Source organism: Dermochelys coriacea, chromosome 4, assembly GCF_009764565.3.
Source record: "Dermochelys coriacea isolate rDerCor1 chromosome 4, rDerCor1.pri.v4, whole genome shotgun sequence".
Taxonomy (NCBI): domain Eukaryota; kingdom Metazoa; phylum Chordata; order Testudines; family Dermochelyidae; genus Dermochelys; species Dermochelys coriacea.
Window position 1 is genome coordinate 46,259,387 of NC_050071.1, and position 14,881 is coordinate 46,274,267.

The following is a 14,881-nucleotide window of genomic DNA, read 5'->3' on the forward strand; positions in this document are numbered from 1 at the left end:
TTTGACAGGTCCCTCACCAAAGGCTCTTAAGTAACATAACCAGTCATGGGATAAGAGGGAAGGTTCTCTCACGGATTGGTAACTGGATAAGAGATAGGAAACAAAGGGTAGGAATAAATGGTCAGTTTTCAGAATTGAGAGAAGTAAACAGTGGTGTCCCCCAGGGATCTGTACTGGGCCCAGTCCTATTTAACATATTCATAAACAATCTGAAAAAAGAGGTAAACAGTGAGGTGGCAAAATTTGCAGATTATATAAAACTATTCAAGATAGTTAAGTCCCAGGCAGACTGCGAAGAGCTACAAAAGGATCTCACAAAACTTGGTGACTGGGCAACAAAATGGCAGATGAAATTTAATATTGATAAATGCAAAGTAATGCACATTGGAAAACATAATCGTAACAATGATAGGGTCTAAATTAGCTGCTATCACTTGTCAAGGTTCCTTCCCCATTCTGAATTCTAGGGTACAGATGTGGGGACCTGCATGAAAGACCACCTAAGCTTATTCTTACCAGCTTAGGTTAAAAACTTCCTCAAGGTACAAACTGTGCCTTGTCCTTGAACCCTATGCTGCCACCACCAAGCGCGTTAAACAAAGAACACGGAAAGAGCCCACTTGGAGACGTCTTCCCCACAAAATATCTCCCCAAGCCCTACACCCCCTTTCCTGGGAAAGGCTTGATAAAAATCCTCACCAATTTGCATAGGTGAACACAGACCCAAACCCTTGGATCTTAACAATGAAAAAGCAATCAGGTTCTTAGAAGAAGAATTTTAATTAAAGAAAAAGTAAAAGAATCACCTCTGTAAAATCAGAATGGTAAATACCTTACAGGGTAATCAGATTCAAAACACAGAATCCTCTAGGCAAAACCTTCAGTTACAAAAAGACACAAAAACACGAATATACATTCCATTCAGCACAGCTATTTTACCAGCCATTAAACAAAAGAAAATCGAATGCATTTCTAGCTAGATTGCTTACTAACTTTTTACAGGAGTTCTGAAGAGCATTCCTGATCTGTTCCCGGCAAAAGCATCACACACACAGACAGACCCTTTGTTCCCGCCCCCACCCCTCCATCTTTGAAAGTAACTTGTCTCCTCACTGGTCATTTTGGTCAGGTGCCAGCGAGGTTATCTTAGCTTCTTAACCCTTTACAGGTGAAAGGGTTTTGCCTCTGGCCAGGAGGGATTTTATAGTTCTGTATATAGAAAGGTGGTTACCCTTCCCTTTATATTTATGACACCACTCAAGAAAGATCTTGGAGTCATTGTGGATAGTTCTCTGAAAACATCCACTCAATGTGCAGCAGCAGTGAAAAAAGCAAACAGAATGTTGGGAATCATCAAGAAAGGGATAGATAATAAAACAGAAAATATCATATTGCCTCTATATAAATCCATGGTACACCCACACCTAGAATACATGCAGATGTGATCACCCCATCGCAAAAAAGATGTATTGGAATTGGAAAAGGTTCAGAAAAGGGCAACAAAAATGATTAGGTGTATAGAATGGCTTCCATATGAGGAGAGATTAATAAGACTGGGACTTTTCAGCTTGGAAAAGAGGTGACTAAGCGGGGATATGATCGAGGTCTATAAAATCATGAGTGGTAGAGAGAAAGTAAACAAGGAAGTGTTATTTACTCCTTCTTATAATACAGGAACAAGGGGCCCCCAAATGAAATTAATAGGTAGCAGGTTCAAAACAAACACAAGAAAGTATTTTTTCACGCAACGCACTGTCAACCTCTGGAACTCCTTGCCAGAGGGTGTTGTGAAGGCCAACACTATAACGGGGGTCAAAAGGTAGCTAGATAGATTCATGGAAGATAGGTCCATCAATGGCTATTAGCCAAGATAGGCAGGAATGGTGTCCCTAGCCTCTGTTTGCCAGAAGCTGGGATTGGATGACAGGGCATGGATCACTTGATGATAACCTGTCTGTTCATTCCCTTTGGGGCACCTTCCATTGGCCACTGTCAGAGGACAGAATAATGGACCTTTGGTCTCATCCAGTATGACTGTTCTTATGTTCTTAGAGCGTGTACATCTCTCACCGAAGAAAGCAGGCGTACCTGAAGAGCCCTGCTACACTTGGTACATGGTTTTGCGTACTTAACGAGGCAGTCCTTACCGAAGTCAAAAGATTTCCACATAACCACCAAAAGGCAAGTGTCTTATCAAGTGACTACCTGTGTGCAGTATTTCAAGTTTCTAACCAAAGTCAATGAGGCACTAGAGCTGTCCAAAAGGGTTGCAAAGACTTTTTATAATGGCAAAAAATGTGTCTATTTTTCCACTCTATTTGAAAATGGCCATATCATTTTTGCTAAAAAGCCAAAAAGAAAAAGCTCCCAAAAAAACTATTAATGTTCAGGAAGAAATCAAACCTAAGAAGTTTCAAAAAATGAAACCTTTCAAAAATGAACGGTTATGCAATTAAAAAAGGCTATTTATAATGTAAACATCTTTGCAATATTTACTATAACTGTTACTATGCCCTTCAGCTAAAATACAGAATATGTTCAAATAGCTGTGTGACTGATACCTGTGCTGCAGTAACAGGTAACTTACCAAAATGAGATTTTTTTTTTAAACTTAGTTTCAACATGCCTTTCCTCAAAATGAGAGAGTGTTTTTGCTGAACATAGGAGAAAAATTGAAAGTAAAAAATATTACTTGATAATTGAATCCATCATTAATGCTGTTCAGATTCCTCAGCAAAGTACTTTAAGAAATGCAGCTTTTAACTTGACAAAATTAATTATCTCAGCTGTTTGTATAGAAGATCTATGCATTCTATATCTGTTCATTGAGGTGACGCGCTATGTCTGTGAAAGGATCCTTGCATTTTAATTATGTTCTTCAGCCTCCCCCTTTATCCAAAAATCCTCATTTTATTTATGATTTCAAAAGTTAAAAGTAATAAAATTTCAGAACAAGAATAAAGCTAAGATTATTATATCATTAGTATAATCATCAGTGATAGCAAAAACACAGATCCTGGAGATGGATCACCCAAAGGAAGGAAGATTAAATACAAATTCAAAACACTTTTCTAAAAACAGCCTATGTACGGCTCTAAACAGTTGGATCACTATCTTGCTAAATTAACCCATGTCTAAGCAGCTGTTTTGTAAAAGATATATACTAAAGTGAGCTAATATGATTGAACTTATCTAGTACAGGATCTGTTGATTAAGAATATACAATAGTACATAGTCAATTTTCAGAGCAATCCATGCTTTGAAGGAAGTAGGTGCAAGAGTATTGACTGTATAAAATTGCACCTTGGTTCTCAACATTTAGAGTAACTTGAAAGACTTTGCAGGCTGCCTCAAAGTCTGAAAAAAATGAAGGACTGTGGAGATCTATTTCTCATGGGGAAATGTTGGATAACTGCAAAGCATTATTCTAGGTGGTAAGTCTTTTTCTATGAAGTATTATGCATGTTGGTGTACCTTGTACTCACTGAGTTAGAGGCTAGCTCTTGCTGTGGATGGCTCCTTTATGCTACCCCAACAGCATAAAGGGGCTGCAACAGCTCCCCAGAACATACCTCCTGGTCAGCTGTGAGGAAAGGATGACATAACAGTCCCACACTGCCTTCCTACACCACTCTGTGCCAGTCACATAGGGCTGCCATAAATTGGAGCAGCCACTAGGGCTGCTCTAACTTACCCTTGGAGTCCATGGCAGTCCCTGGAAAAGCCCAGAATTATGGAGATGCAATGGTGGCATAAAGCCAATTTTGCCTCCCTTCACCTGAGTTGTCCCTTCAGTATTGCACTTCCAGAGAGGTATAGTACAGAAACTAGCCTACTATTTATTTACCTGGCAAGAAATGGAAATGCTATCACTTCTAGTATTTTCTTTTATTACTCATGATGCTCTGAACTTTCTTGGTCAGAATGTGAGATGCAGACAATCAGAACATAAAAAAATTAAGAGTACATGGAAAACACCTCTCAATCTGTTAAATCATTCAACTTCCTCTATTTGATTACAGGATGTGTGTTTCATTTGTATAGATACCCATGGACCAGGATTACAGTATGTATATCTAGACTGCAAACTCTCTGGAGAAGTAATTATCCAATATCTGTGTCTTCTATGACAGAGTAATTTACTGGCATGTAAATAAGTAATAGTTAGGGAGGATCCATTAGGGCTGAAGCCAATTTAAACTCAAGCTACATTCTTATGGGATAAGACAGATATAGTGAGTATTTCTGAAATCTTTCTGGACAGATACTCCATTCATTATTGTATATACAGCAGGTATATATGAGGAGAGAAAGAAAAGGGGTACAAGTAATGATTGAATTTATCTATCTTTAAAGGATAGCTAGTTAAAAATACCTCTCATTCAGTTCATCTAACGCAGAACACAAGAATAGGAGAAAAAAAAACCAGTTACTTACCTCTTGTAATGGTTGTTCTTCGAGATGTGTTGCTCATATCCATTCCAATTAGGTGTGTGCGCGCCACGTGCTTAGTCATTGGGAAGTTTTTCCCCTAGCAACGCACGTTGGGTTGGCTGTGGAGCCCCCTGGAGTCGTGCCTTCATGGTGCTCAAAATATGACCCTGGCAACCCGGCACCTCCTCAGTTCCTTCTTGCAGACTACTCCGACAGAGGGGAAGACGGGTGGGTTTGGAATGGATATGAGCAACACATCTCGAAGAACAACAGTTCCGAGAGGTGAGTAACTGTTTTTACTTCTTCGAGTGATTGTTCATATCGAATTCAAGCTGTTGCGCCCCCGGCGATAGGCCAAGGTGAGCCATGCCTGCGACAGCCTGGCATGCTGCATCACATAAGCGCAAGAAGCCATGTGACCGAGGAGACTCAGGTACCCCCTTGCTGTTGAGGTTGGGAATTGCTGGAGGCTTTGAATTATGTCCTTGATGGCTTGGAATCTGGAATCCGGTAGAAAGGCCCGTACCTGGACCGAGTCTAACACTGCCCCAATGAATTCTATTCTCTGGGTCGGTTCCAGGGTCGACTTCCCCAAGTTGAGGAGGAAACCAGCTGCTTGAACGTGCACCTGACCAAACAGATTTGGGACCGCACCTGTGCCCTGGGGAAGCCCCTGAGCAGCCAGTCGTCAATTCCTGCACCTGCTGGCGACAGAGGAAAGCAACCACGACCGAAACACACTTGGTGAATGCTTGGAGGGGCTACTGAGAGGCCAAATGGTAGAGATAATGGTGCCTAGGGAGATCATGCAGAACTTCAACTTTACCATGAATTTGTTGAGCCCACACAGATCTAGGATGGGTCTGAGACCCACTTTGGCCTTGGGGATTAGGAAGCATCAGGAGCAGAATCCTTTGTCCCTTAGCTCCTGAGGAACCTACTTCAGCGCTCCCTTGGTGAGGAGTGCCTGCACCTCCTGGATAAGGAGTCGCTCATGAGAGGGGTCCCTGAAGAGGGATGGGGAAGAGGGGTGGGGGCAGAGGGTAGGAACAGAACTGGAGAGAGATCCCACTTCCACCATGTGGAGGACCCAGTGGTCTGAGGTTATATGGGTCCAGGCATGGTAGAGGTGGGACAAATGATTCAAAAAGGGTGGGGAAGGATCCAGGAATGAGTCTGGTGAGCTGACCTCAAGCGACCCTTCAAAAGGCCTGTTTGGAACCCGACAATGGTTTGGTCGGGCCCTGGCCTCGTCTGGAAGGAGGGCTGGAAGGCTTCCTTCTGCCATTCCTTCCCCTTCTGTAAAAATCCTGCCTTGGCCATGGAGGGTAGGAGAGCTGCAAGGGCTGTTGGGGCTTGAAATGCTTCCATTGGGTTGCCAGGATGTGTATACCCAAGGATTTCATAGTAGCCCTTGAGTCTTTTAGACTATGCAGCTGAGTCAGTCTACTCTGTGAATAGGTCCGCCCCATCAAAAGGCAGGTCCTGCATTGTCTGCTGAACCTTGGGCAGTAGGCCTGAGGACTGCAATCATGAGATGTGCCTCATGGCAATACCAGAGGACAAGGTGCATGCTGCCAAGTCAGCAGTAAAGAGGTCCGTGCCACCGCCTTGCCATCCTCTACTATGGCACCAAACTCCTCCCTGGACTCAGGTGGCACAAGCTCCTTGTGCTGGTTGGCAATCCTGAGCTGAAGCACCCCCGTGGAGTACACTTTACACCCGAACAAGTCCAGGCGCTTGGCCTCCTTGGACTTGGGCACTGGGGCTTGCTGCCCTTGCCTCTTTCTCATTTACTGCCACAACCACCAATTAACAGGGCTGCAGGTGCGTAAAGAGATATTCCTACCCCTTTGAGGGCATGAAGTACTTGCTCTCAATGCCCTTGGCTGTGGGAGGAAGGAGGCCGGAGTTTGCCAGATAGTCTTGACATTGGCCTGTATAGTTTTGGTGAGGAGCAGTATCATCCTCAAAGGACCTTCAGGGGCCAAAATGTCGACCACTGGGCTCTCTGACTCCTCCACTTCCTTGGCCTGCAGACCCATGTTGTGTGCCACCCTGCGCAGGAGGTCCTGGTGGGCGTGGCTGTCTATAGGAGGCGGTCTGGAGATAGAAGTGCCTGTGAAAGCCTTGTCTGGGGAGAAGGACCAAAAGGCTAATGGGGGAACAGGGTCCTCCCACCTCTCCTGCTCATCAGGAGCCTGACGACCTGCTTCGCTGGCAGCACCAGACTCAGGAACCAGAGTTGGAGTTGGTTTGGAGGGGGAAGTGGGGGCACAGTGTCTCCTCAGCATCCGTAGGGCGACTGGCTGAGGCCTCTGGCACCCTCAGTTCAGAGGTGGCCGATTCGGAGCCTTTAGACTGGGCATCCTGGGCCTAGTGGTACATCCACAGCGTGGTACGAGAGGCTTCGCTTGAATCGTAGGTGACCTTGGAGCTGTCATGATGATGAGGTCCCTTGTGGCCACAAAGGTGTCCAGGTTGGATGGCAGCTCCACCTCCTTAATGATGTGGGCTTGGAAGTCCAATGGCACCCGACTCGACAGTCCCCCTTGCGGGGCTGAAGTCAACGGTGCCGTCTTCCCAAACTTCAGTATTGGGCACTCCTCACAAGGACACGCCCCATTGGCTGGCTCCAGAGGGGCCGGCCTCTGGGACAGAGACCCACTCCTCCCTTGCTTCCGGTGCCGCTTCTGTGCTGGGGAGTGAGAGCAGCGCCAGGAAGCAGCAGTGCTGCGGGTCTCCGCTAGAGTCTGTCCGCTGTGCCGCTTCCACCACTGCTGCCAGGGTGCTACGCACTGAAGAACTCAGTGCCAGGTCTTGCCACACTGACAGTGGCTGAGGTCTAAGTGCCACCTCCATAAGGAGCTGCTTAGGTATAGCTCCTTTTTGGTTCTGGGGCAAAACCCTTTGCAAATCCTGCATCTCTTGGCTTGGTAAGTCTCCCCCAGGCACTTCAGACAAGCCCTCCCACGAAAAAGCGGTTCCCCAGCCCAACTGCTACAAACTACTACTAAAATAAAAACTAATTAAAAAAGATAAGAAACAGAGAGAAAAACAAAGAGCTAAGGAAACGTCACAGTTTCAACGACTGTCACTAGTGGTAAGAAGGAACTGAGGAGGTGCCAGGTTGGCAGGGTCATATATTGAGTGCCATGAAGGCGTCACTCCTGGGGGCTCCACAGCCGACCCGACGGGTGCTTCTAGGGGAAAAAAATTTCCGACAACTATGCACACGGCGTGCACACATCTAATTGGAATCGATATGAACAATCACTTGAACAACTATAGTTGACCCATAATTTTAATTAATTCCCTTTGTCCAAAAGTTTTAATTTTGAACAGAGAATTGACAAACAGAATTCACATTCACAAAATTACTGACAATTGATATTGTCTAAATTTCAATCAGCCCTACTGAAAGTCTAAAACGGATTTTTTCTTGTATGTTTAAGTTTACATATCCATTACAGTGCACACCTTTTATAAAGCTTTAATCACATCTATCCTAAATGATTTGATTCTTAAAAATGGCTGATTTTTACAAATGGAGTTTTTAGTTTGGTGGTTTTGATCACTATATGCAACTGATTCTTATAAATGGAGTGTATGGTAATAGATAAATACAAATGGACTTGTGTCAATTTAACAAAAAGGTATTCAAAAAAATTTGACCAATAAAAGTTATTTTCAACACAGTCCAGAACATACCATTTGAAGAGCAGAAAGTTCTTCTGTTAATCGAGAAATCTGTATATTGTAATGCTTCCTTGAATTCTCTACCTGCAATAATAATAATAATAATAATAAAAGAAAAAAAAGATATTTTACTTAATCCGCACAGACTATTTTTCTATCTATGATACATGTTTATGGGACTGGAATTGCTGACAGAAATGGACCATTGCTGTACACCAACATAAAATACGGCCTTTATCCATGGAACACTAATGCTAACTAACCTGTGCCCTAGTATTTCTGAGGAGATACTTAATTGACTCTAGAGAGGAAATTGAGAGATTCCTCAAGAACACAGAATTAGAGTTAAAAATAACTATACTGAGATAACACAAACAAAAAGGCATTTATCAGTGTTCGGCACTGAAAATTCTTGAGAAGAGAAAGAAGAAACGTTGTCCTCTAGATTTTAGAGGAAAGAGAAAAAAGATTAATAAAGTAGTTAGGGTTAATGAGAATTATAAGTTATACGGAAGTATTAATTAGGTACATTTGATGAAGGGGATAAGGTGGACATGGAGCTGCAATCTGATAATCTTATGCATACTGTATGTGACCTATTTATGGAGACAGACTGTATAAATACATGAAGGTAATGCAATGTTTGTTATATGCCTTCACTGTTTTACTTCAATGGGGACAGTTGGAAGAACAAGCAAAAAGACAACAGAATGACTCTCACAGATAAGAACATCCTGGCATACACCTGAAAGACAGTGGGAAAAGCTATTAGCTTCCAGGATCCTATATCGGGGCAGGCAAACTTTTTGGCCTGAGGGACGCATCTGGTTTCTGAAATTGTATGGAGGGCCGGTAAGGGGAGGCTGTGTCTCTCCAAAACAGCCAGGCATGACCCAGCTCCTGCCCCCTATTCCACCCCCCGCCCCGCTTCTTGCTCCCAATGGCTACCCTGGGACTCCTGCCCTATCCAACCCCCCCGTTCCCTGATGGCCCCATCTACCCCCCAACCCTGCTCTCTGTTCCCTGGACCCCCTACCCCATCCAATCCCTCCCTCCTTCCTGACTGCCTTCCCCGGACCCCTGCCCTATGCAACACCCCTTCTCCCTGACCACCCTCGGAACCCCCGCTCCTGACTGCCCCCCACTGCCCCATCCAACCCCCCTCCTTCCTGACTGCCCCCCTGGAACCCCTGCTCCCATTCAACCTCCCTGTTCGCTGCCCTCTGACCACCCCGACCCCTACCCACACCCCCGGCCCCTTACCACCCCCTGAACTCTCCTGCCCCCTATCCAACCCCACCCCCACTCCCAACCCCCTTACTGCACTTCCTGGAGCACCGGTGGCTGGTGGCGCTACAGCTGCGCCACCCAGAGCACCAGGATAGGCAGCCACGCTGCCTGGTTGGAGCCAGCCACGCCACCGCAAAGCACTGAACACCGGGTCAGGCCTGGTTCTGCAGCTGTGCTGCCCCAGGAGCTCATAGCCCCACCACCCAGAACATTGCGCCAGCAGCACAGTGAGCTGAGGCTGCGGGGGAGGGAGGATGGCAGGGGAGGGGCTAGGGGCTAGCCTCCCGGGCCAGGAGCCCAGGGGCCAGGCAGGACAGTCCCGTAGGCCGAAAGTGGCCCGTGGGCCATAGTTTGCCCACCTTTGTCTTCTATCCTGCCACCTATTCAAAAGTTACACAACTGTTTTGCCAGTACTAGGCAGTAACAGATCAAAGGGCTATAAACAGATTTAAAAAAAAAATTGTTCTCTGACAAGGGAGATGATCAAAAGGACTCAGTAGCTTTTAAAGGACACTCCCTGAAGCAGAAGTGGAGATGACTCGTTTGTGAGTTAAGGGAAGACTGCGACCCTTCCCCCAACAGTCTTAGTTCCACCCCAAGTGGGAGCATCTACCCAGTATTTTTTTGATTCCCACCCCAGAGTAGATTACCCTGTATGGGTAGCTCAAAGCAATGTCAACCTATTAGAGGCCACAATACTGAAGATCCTTGACTATATGCTGCTCCTGAAACATGCGGGACTAGCATTTAACACTTTCTGAAGTTTCACTTGGTGGCAATATTGGTGTGTTGCACTTGAGTAATCCATGGTTGTGACCCTGCAAATTGGTCTGTGACTGGTGCTTGGCATGTCCCGGTGCTTCGTTTCCTTGCCGTAGCCCCATAAACTTGCCTGCCTGCCCCAGCCTGTCCACTCTGTGTGGAAAGCCCCAGCATCTGGGCTGCAACTCCTCTCCCTGCTGCTGCCCTACCCACAGCCTTCCCTCCCAGCCCACAGTGCCAGGACTCTGGCAGGGGCTTCCTTAATGCCCCAGCCCATTACCTCCTGTGCAAGCAGTGGGTGGCCAGCTGCAATCAAGTCTGTGGGGATGCAGCCAAAGAAGGAAGTGCCAGCCACCAGTGTCAAGGCAGGACGCAGCCTGGAGAGCGCACGAAGAGGTAACATACAGCTTCAGCACTTCTTTCCTTGGTTGCAACCCCACAAATTTGCTAGTGATTAGTTTTGGTTTTTTTTCTCTTTTTTTTTTCCCCCAAAAAAGTTGTTAACAAACAGCATGCCTGATGCCAATATTCAAATCCCAACAACATTAAAAGTCAATGGGACAAGACTGGCTCCTGACAAAATGTTGGTATTAGTTTCAGGATTATGATTAACGGGCATCCACTATAATTCTTTGAAAAAATGTGAACACAAAAACTGATGTTTTACTTTTAGCTGGTTTTGTGAAAAGGTGGAAACTCCAGCTTTCACGTTCATGTTTGTGCACGAAGATGAAAAGTGCTTTTCCCACAATGAAATCCTAGGCTATTGAAGTTTACATAGTGATTTTAAGAAAAATCTGAAGAGCTCTGTGTGACTCGAAGGCTTGTCACTTGTGCCAACAGAAGTTGGTCCAATAAAATATATTACCTTACCCATCTTGTCTCTCTAACACTTCTCAGTGAAAGCCTCTTCTCCTATGCAGAAGAGTATTTGGAAATAATGCTCCAGTGATGCAAAAAAAATGAGAAGGCAATTTTAACCACACTTTGCAGCTCACTCTGTGCTCTCAAGAGGCAATCAGCAACTCACAGGATCAGGTGCTATATCAATAAATTAACTGTAGCTCTGGGTTTATCTCAGTAAAACATCAGGTGTAATGAATGCTAGTGAACAGATTTACAGAAGTGAATGTTTCTTCAAGAATCCATGTAAAGGCTCTCTCTACATCTGCACAGGCAGCAACATTTTAGGTCCTCAGGGCATTTGTGAGAATCTTTCATGAGTCATAAGAGTACACTTCTTCTGTGCCATCTAGACACTTGAAGTTCTGCCAACATACTGTACATCCTTTCAGTAGAGAACTATACTGTTAGAATGCTTGCAGGAAGACTGCTGACATTAACAGTGCGCCATCAACTGTGTTTGATGCTGTAAAAAAACACTGGGGAAAACTTTTCTATATTACCACCTTGCATAACATCTCTGCACTATGAAAAATTTCTTTAGAACAATGTTCATGAATTTGAGTTGACATAAGCTTTTATCTTAGAACTACCAGCCCTTTCAGCTCTACAACCTCTGACAAAGTAGTAAAAGTATCTGCCAAAAATGATGCAATTCGGGTTCTGCACGTCATTCAAGTAAACCCCAAAAGCTAGGTCTTCAGTTGTACCTGCCAAGTCATCAGGAAACCATCAAATGCAGCTAGGCTACAGCAGAACCACCTGACTAGGTATAGCGTAAGGTGGCTTGCTTGTTGACTGCCTGATGACTGAGCAAGCGCAGCACCAGACCTTCATTTCTGACATTTTTTTTTTCATGTTCACTTGAATGATATGCAGACAATTACCTAATTTTTGGCTGATACTGTTAATACTTTGTCAGTGATTGTAGAGTTGAAAGGACTAGTAGCTCTAATAAATCTAAGACAGACCATCATTCCTATTTATTAAATATAAATTCAATTGTCTGGACAATTTTAATCTAGAGAAAAACTAAATACTGAAAACAAAAAGTGTTTACTGAACTAAGTGTTTACTGAAAACATTTCATGCTGTCAAATGAATACATTAATTTTTAAATATTTTGAACATGATGTCATCTTAGTTTTAGAAAGTGGAAACTAAATTAAAAGGATGAATATATTGTCACTTGCTACACTTAAGATCAGGAGCAGCATCTTGAAGTGAATAAGGATACTGGCAGATTGAAGTGCAATTGACAGTTATGTAGTTTCCATGTCTGTCTACACTACAGTAGAACCTCAGAGTTACGAACACCTCGGTAATGGAGGTTGTTCATAAATCTGAAGAGTTTGCAACTCTGAACAAAACATTATGGTTGTTCTTTAAAAAGTTTACAACTGAACATTGAGTTAATATAGCTTTGAAACTTTACTATGCAGAAGAAAAATGCTCTTTTAATCATCTTAATTTAAATGAAACTTGCAGAGAAACACTTTCCTTACTTTGTCAAAAAAAATGTATATTTTCCCTTACTTTTTTAAAGTTGTTTAACAATACTGTACTGCCTTTTTTTCCCCTCTCTGCTGCCTGATTGCAAACTACCAATTACAAATGAGATGTATGGTTGACCAGTCAGTTCACAATTCTGGTGCAACTCTGAGGTTCTACTGTATTTAAAATTTATGACATGTTCCCATGAACGAGCTGGAAATGATAAACTTAACAGCAACACCGGGACCAGACGGCATTCACCCATGAGTTCTGAAAGAACTCAAAAGGTGAAACTGCAGAACTTTTAACTATGGTTTGTAACCTGTCCTTTAAATCAGCTTCTGTACCCAATGACTGGAAGATAGCCAATGTAACGCCAATATTTAAAAAGGGCTCTAATGATGATCCCAGCAATTACAGACCGGTAAGTCTAACGTCAGTACCGGGCAAATTAGTTGAAACAATAGTAAAGAATAAAACTGTCAGACACATAGAATTGTTGCGCAAAAGTCAACATGGTTTCTATAAAGGGAAATCATGTCTTACTAATCTATTAGAATTCTTTGAAGGGGTAAGCAAACATGTGGACAAGGCGGATCCAGTGGGCATAGTGTATTTAGATTTCCAGAAAGCCTTTGACAAGGTCCCTCACCAAAGGCTCTTATGTAAATTAAGTTGTCATGGGATAAGAGGGAAATTCCTTTCATGGATTGAGAACTGCTTAAAAGACAGGGAGCAAAGGTTAGGAATAAATGGTTAACTTTCAAAATGGAGAGGGGTAACTAGTAGTGTTCCCCAAGGGTCAGTCCTAGGACCATCCTATTCAACCTATTCATAAATGATCTGGAGAAAGGGGTAAACAGTGAGGTGCAAAGTTTGCAGACGAGATTAAACTGCTCAAGATAATTAAGACCGAAGCAGACTGAATAACTTCACAAAGATCTCACAAAACTAAGTGACTGGGCAACAAAATGGCAAGCAACATTTAATGTGGATAAATGTAAAGTAATGTACATTGGAAAACGTAACCCTAACTATACATACAATATGATGAGGGCTAATTTAACTACAAATAATCAGGAAAGACATCTTGGAGTCATCATGGATAGTTCTCTGAAGATGTCCACGCAGTGCGCAGCGGCAGTCAAACAAGGGAACAGGATGTTAGGAATCATTAAAAAAGGACTGAGAATAAGATGGAGAATATCTTATTGCTCTTGTATAAATCCATGGTACGCCCACATCTTGAATACTGTGTACAGAAGTGGCCTCCTCATCTCAAAAAATATACTGGCATTAGAAAAGGTTCAGAAAAGGGCAACTAAAATGATTAGGGGTTTGGAATGGGTCCCATATGAGGAGAGATTAGAGGCTAGGACTTTTCAGTTTGGAAAAAAGGAGACTCAGAAGGGATATGTTAGAGGTATATAAAATCATGAGTGGGGTGGAGAAAGTGAATAAGAAAAAGTTATTTACTTGTTCCCATAAGAAATAGGGGCCACCAAATGAAATTAATGGGCAGCAGGTTCAAAACAAATAAAAGGAAGTTCTTCACTCAGCGCACAGTCAACCTGTGGAACTCCTTGTCTGAGGAGGTTGTGAAGGCTAGGACTATAACAGGGTTTAAAAGAGAACTGGATAAATTCATGGAGGCTAAGTCCATTAATGGCTATTAGCCAGGATGGGTAAGGAATGGTGTCCCTAGCCTCTGTTTGTCAGAGGGTGGAGAGGCAGGAGAGAGATCACTTGATCATTACCTAGTAGGGTCACTCCCTTTGGGGCACCTGGCATTGGCCACTGTCGGCAGACAGGATACTGGGCTGGATGGACCTTTGGTCTGACCCAGTTTGGCCATACTTATGTTCTAATATTTAAGGCTCTTGTATAGAAAAAAGAGGGGTCCATGTTGGTGGATCCGATTACGTGATCTTGGTCTTACAGCATATTGTTCAGTAGATGTTGGTTCAGATTTGAATCACAATATTCCATCAGAATATGGGACAGGTTTTTCCATTTGGGAAAAAACAGACCTCCTCTATTACATGGTATTGGGTCCTGGCACTTCAGGAAGCAATGCACCATTAAACAGATCAGTTACTATTTCATAGAAATGTGTAATTGGTGCAAAAATTAGTCAAGATAGTTAAATCCCATGCAGCCTGCGAAGAGCTACAAAAGGATATCTCAAAACTGGGTGACTGGGCAACAAAATGGCAGATGAAATTCAATGTTGATAAATGCAAAGTAATGCACATTGGAAAACATAATCCTAACTATACATATATAATGATGGGGTCCA

At 43.5% G+C, this 14,881-nt stretch overlaps 1 protein-coding gene across 12 annotated transcripts in view; it reads right to left on the reverse strand.

Annotated features, from left to right (window-relative positions):
* SCLT1 (sodium channel and clathrin linker 1) overlaps positions 1 to 14,881 on the reverse strand; it is a 128,300-nt gene that overhangs the window by 63,362 nt on the left and 50,057 nt on the right. For all 12 annotated transcript variants that reach the window (XR_006280947.1, XM_038398134.2, XM_043513511.1 and 9 more), the window contains one exon: positions 8,146 to 8,217. Coding sequence is in view for 11 of the 12 variants with exons in the window: in XM_038398134.2 (XP_038254062.1) it covers positions 8,146 to 8,217 (72 nt within the window). In the remaining variant the exon portion in view is untranslated. The remainder of the gene's footprint in view (positions 1 to 8,145; positions 8,218 to 14,881) is intronic.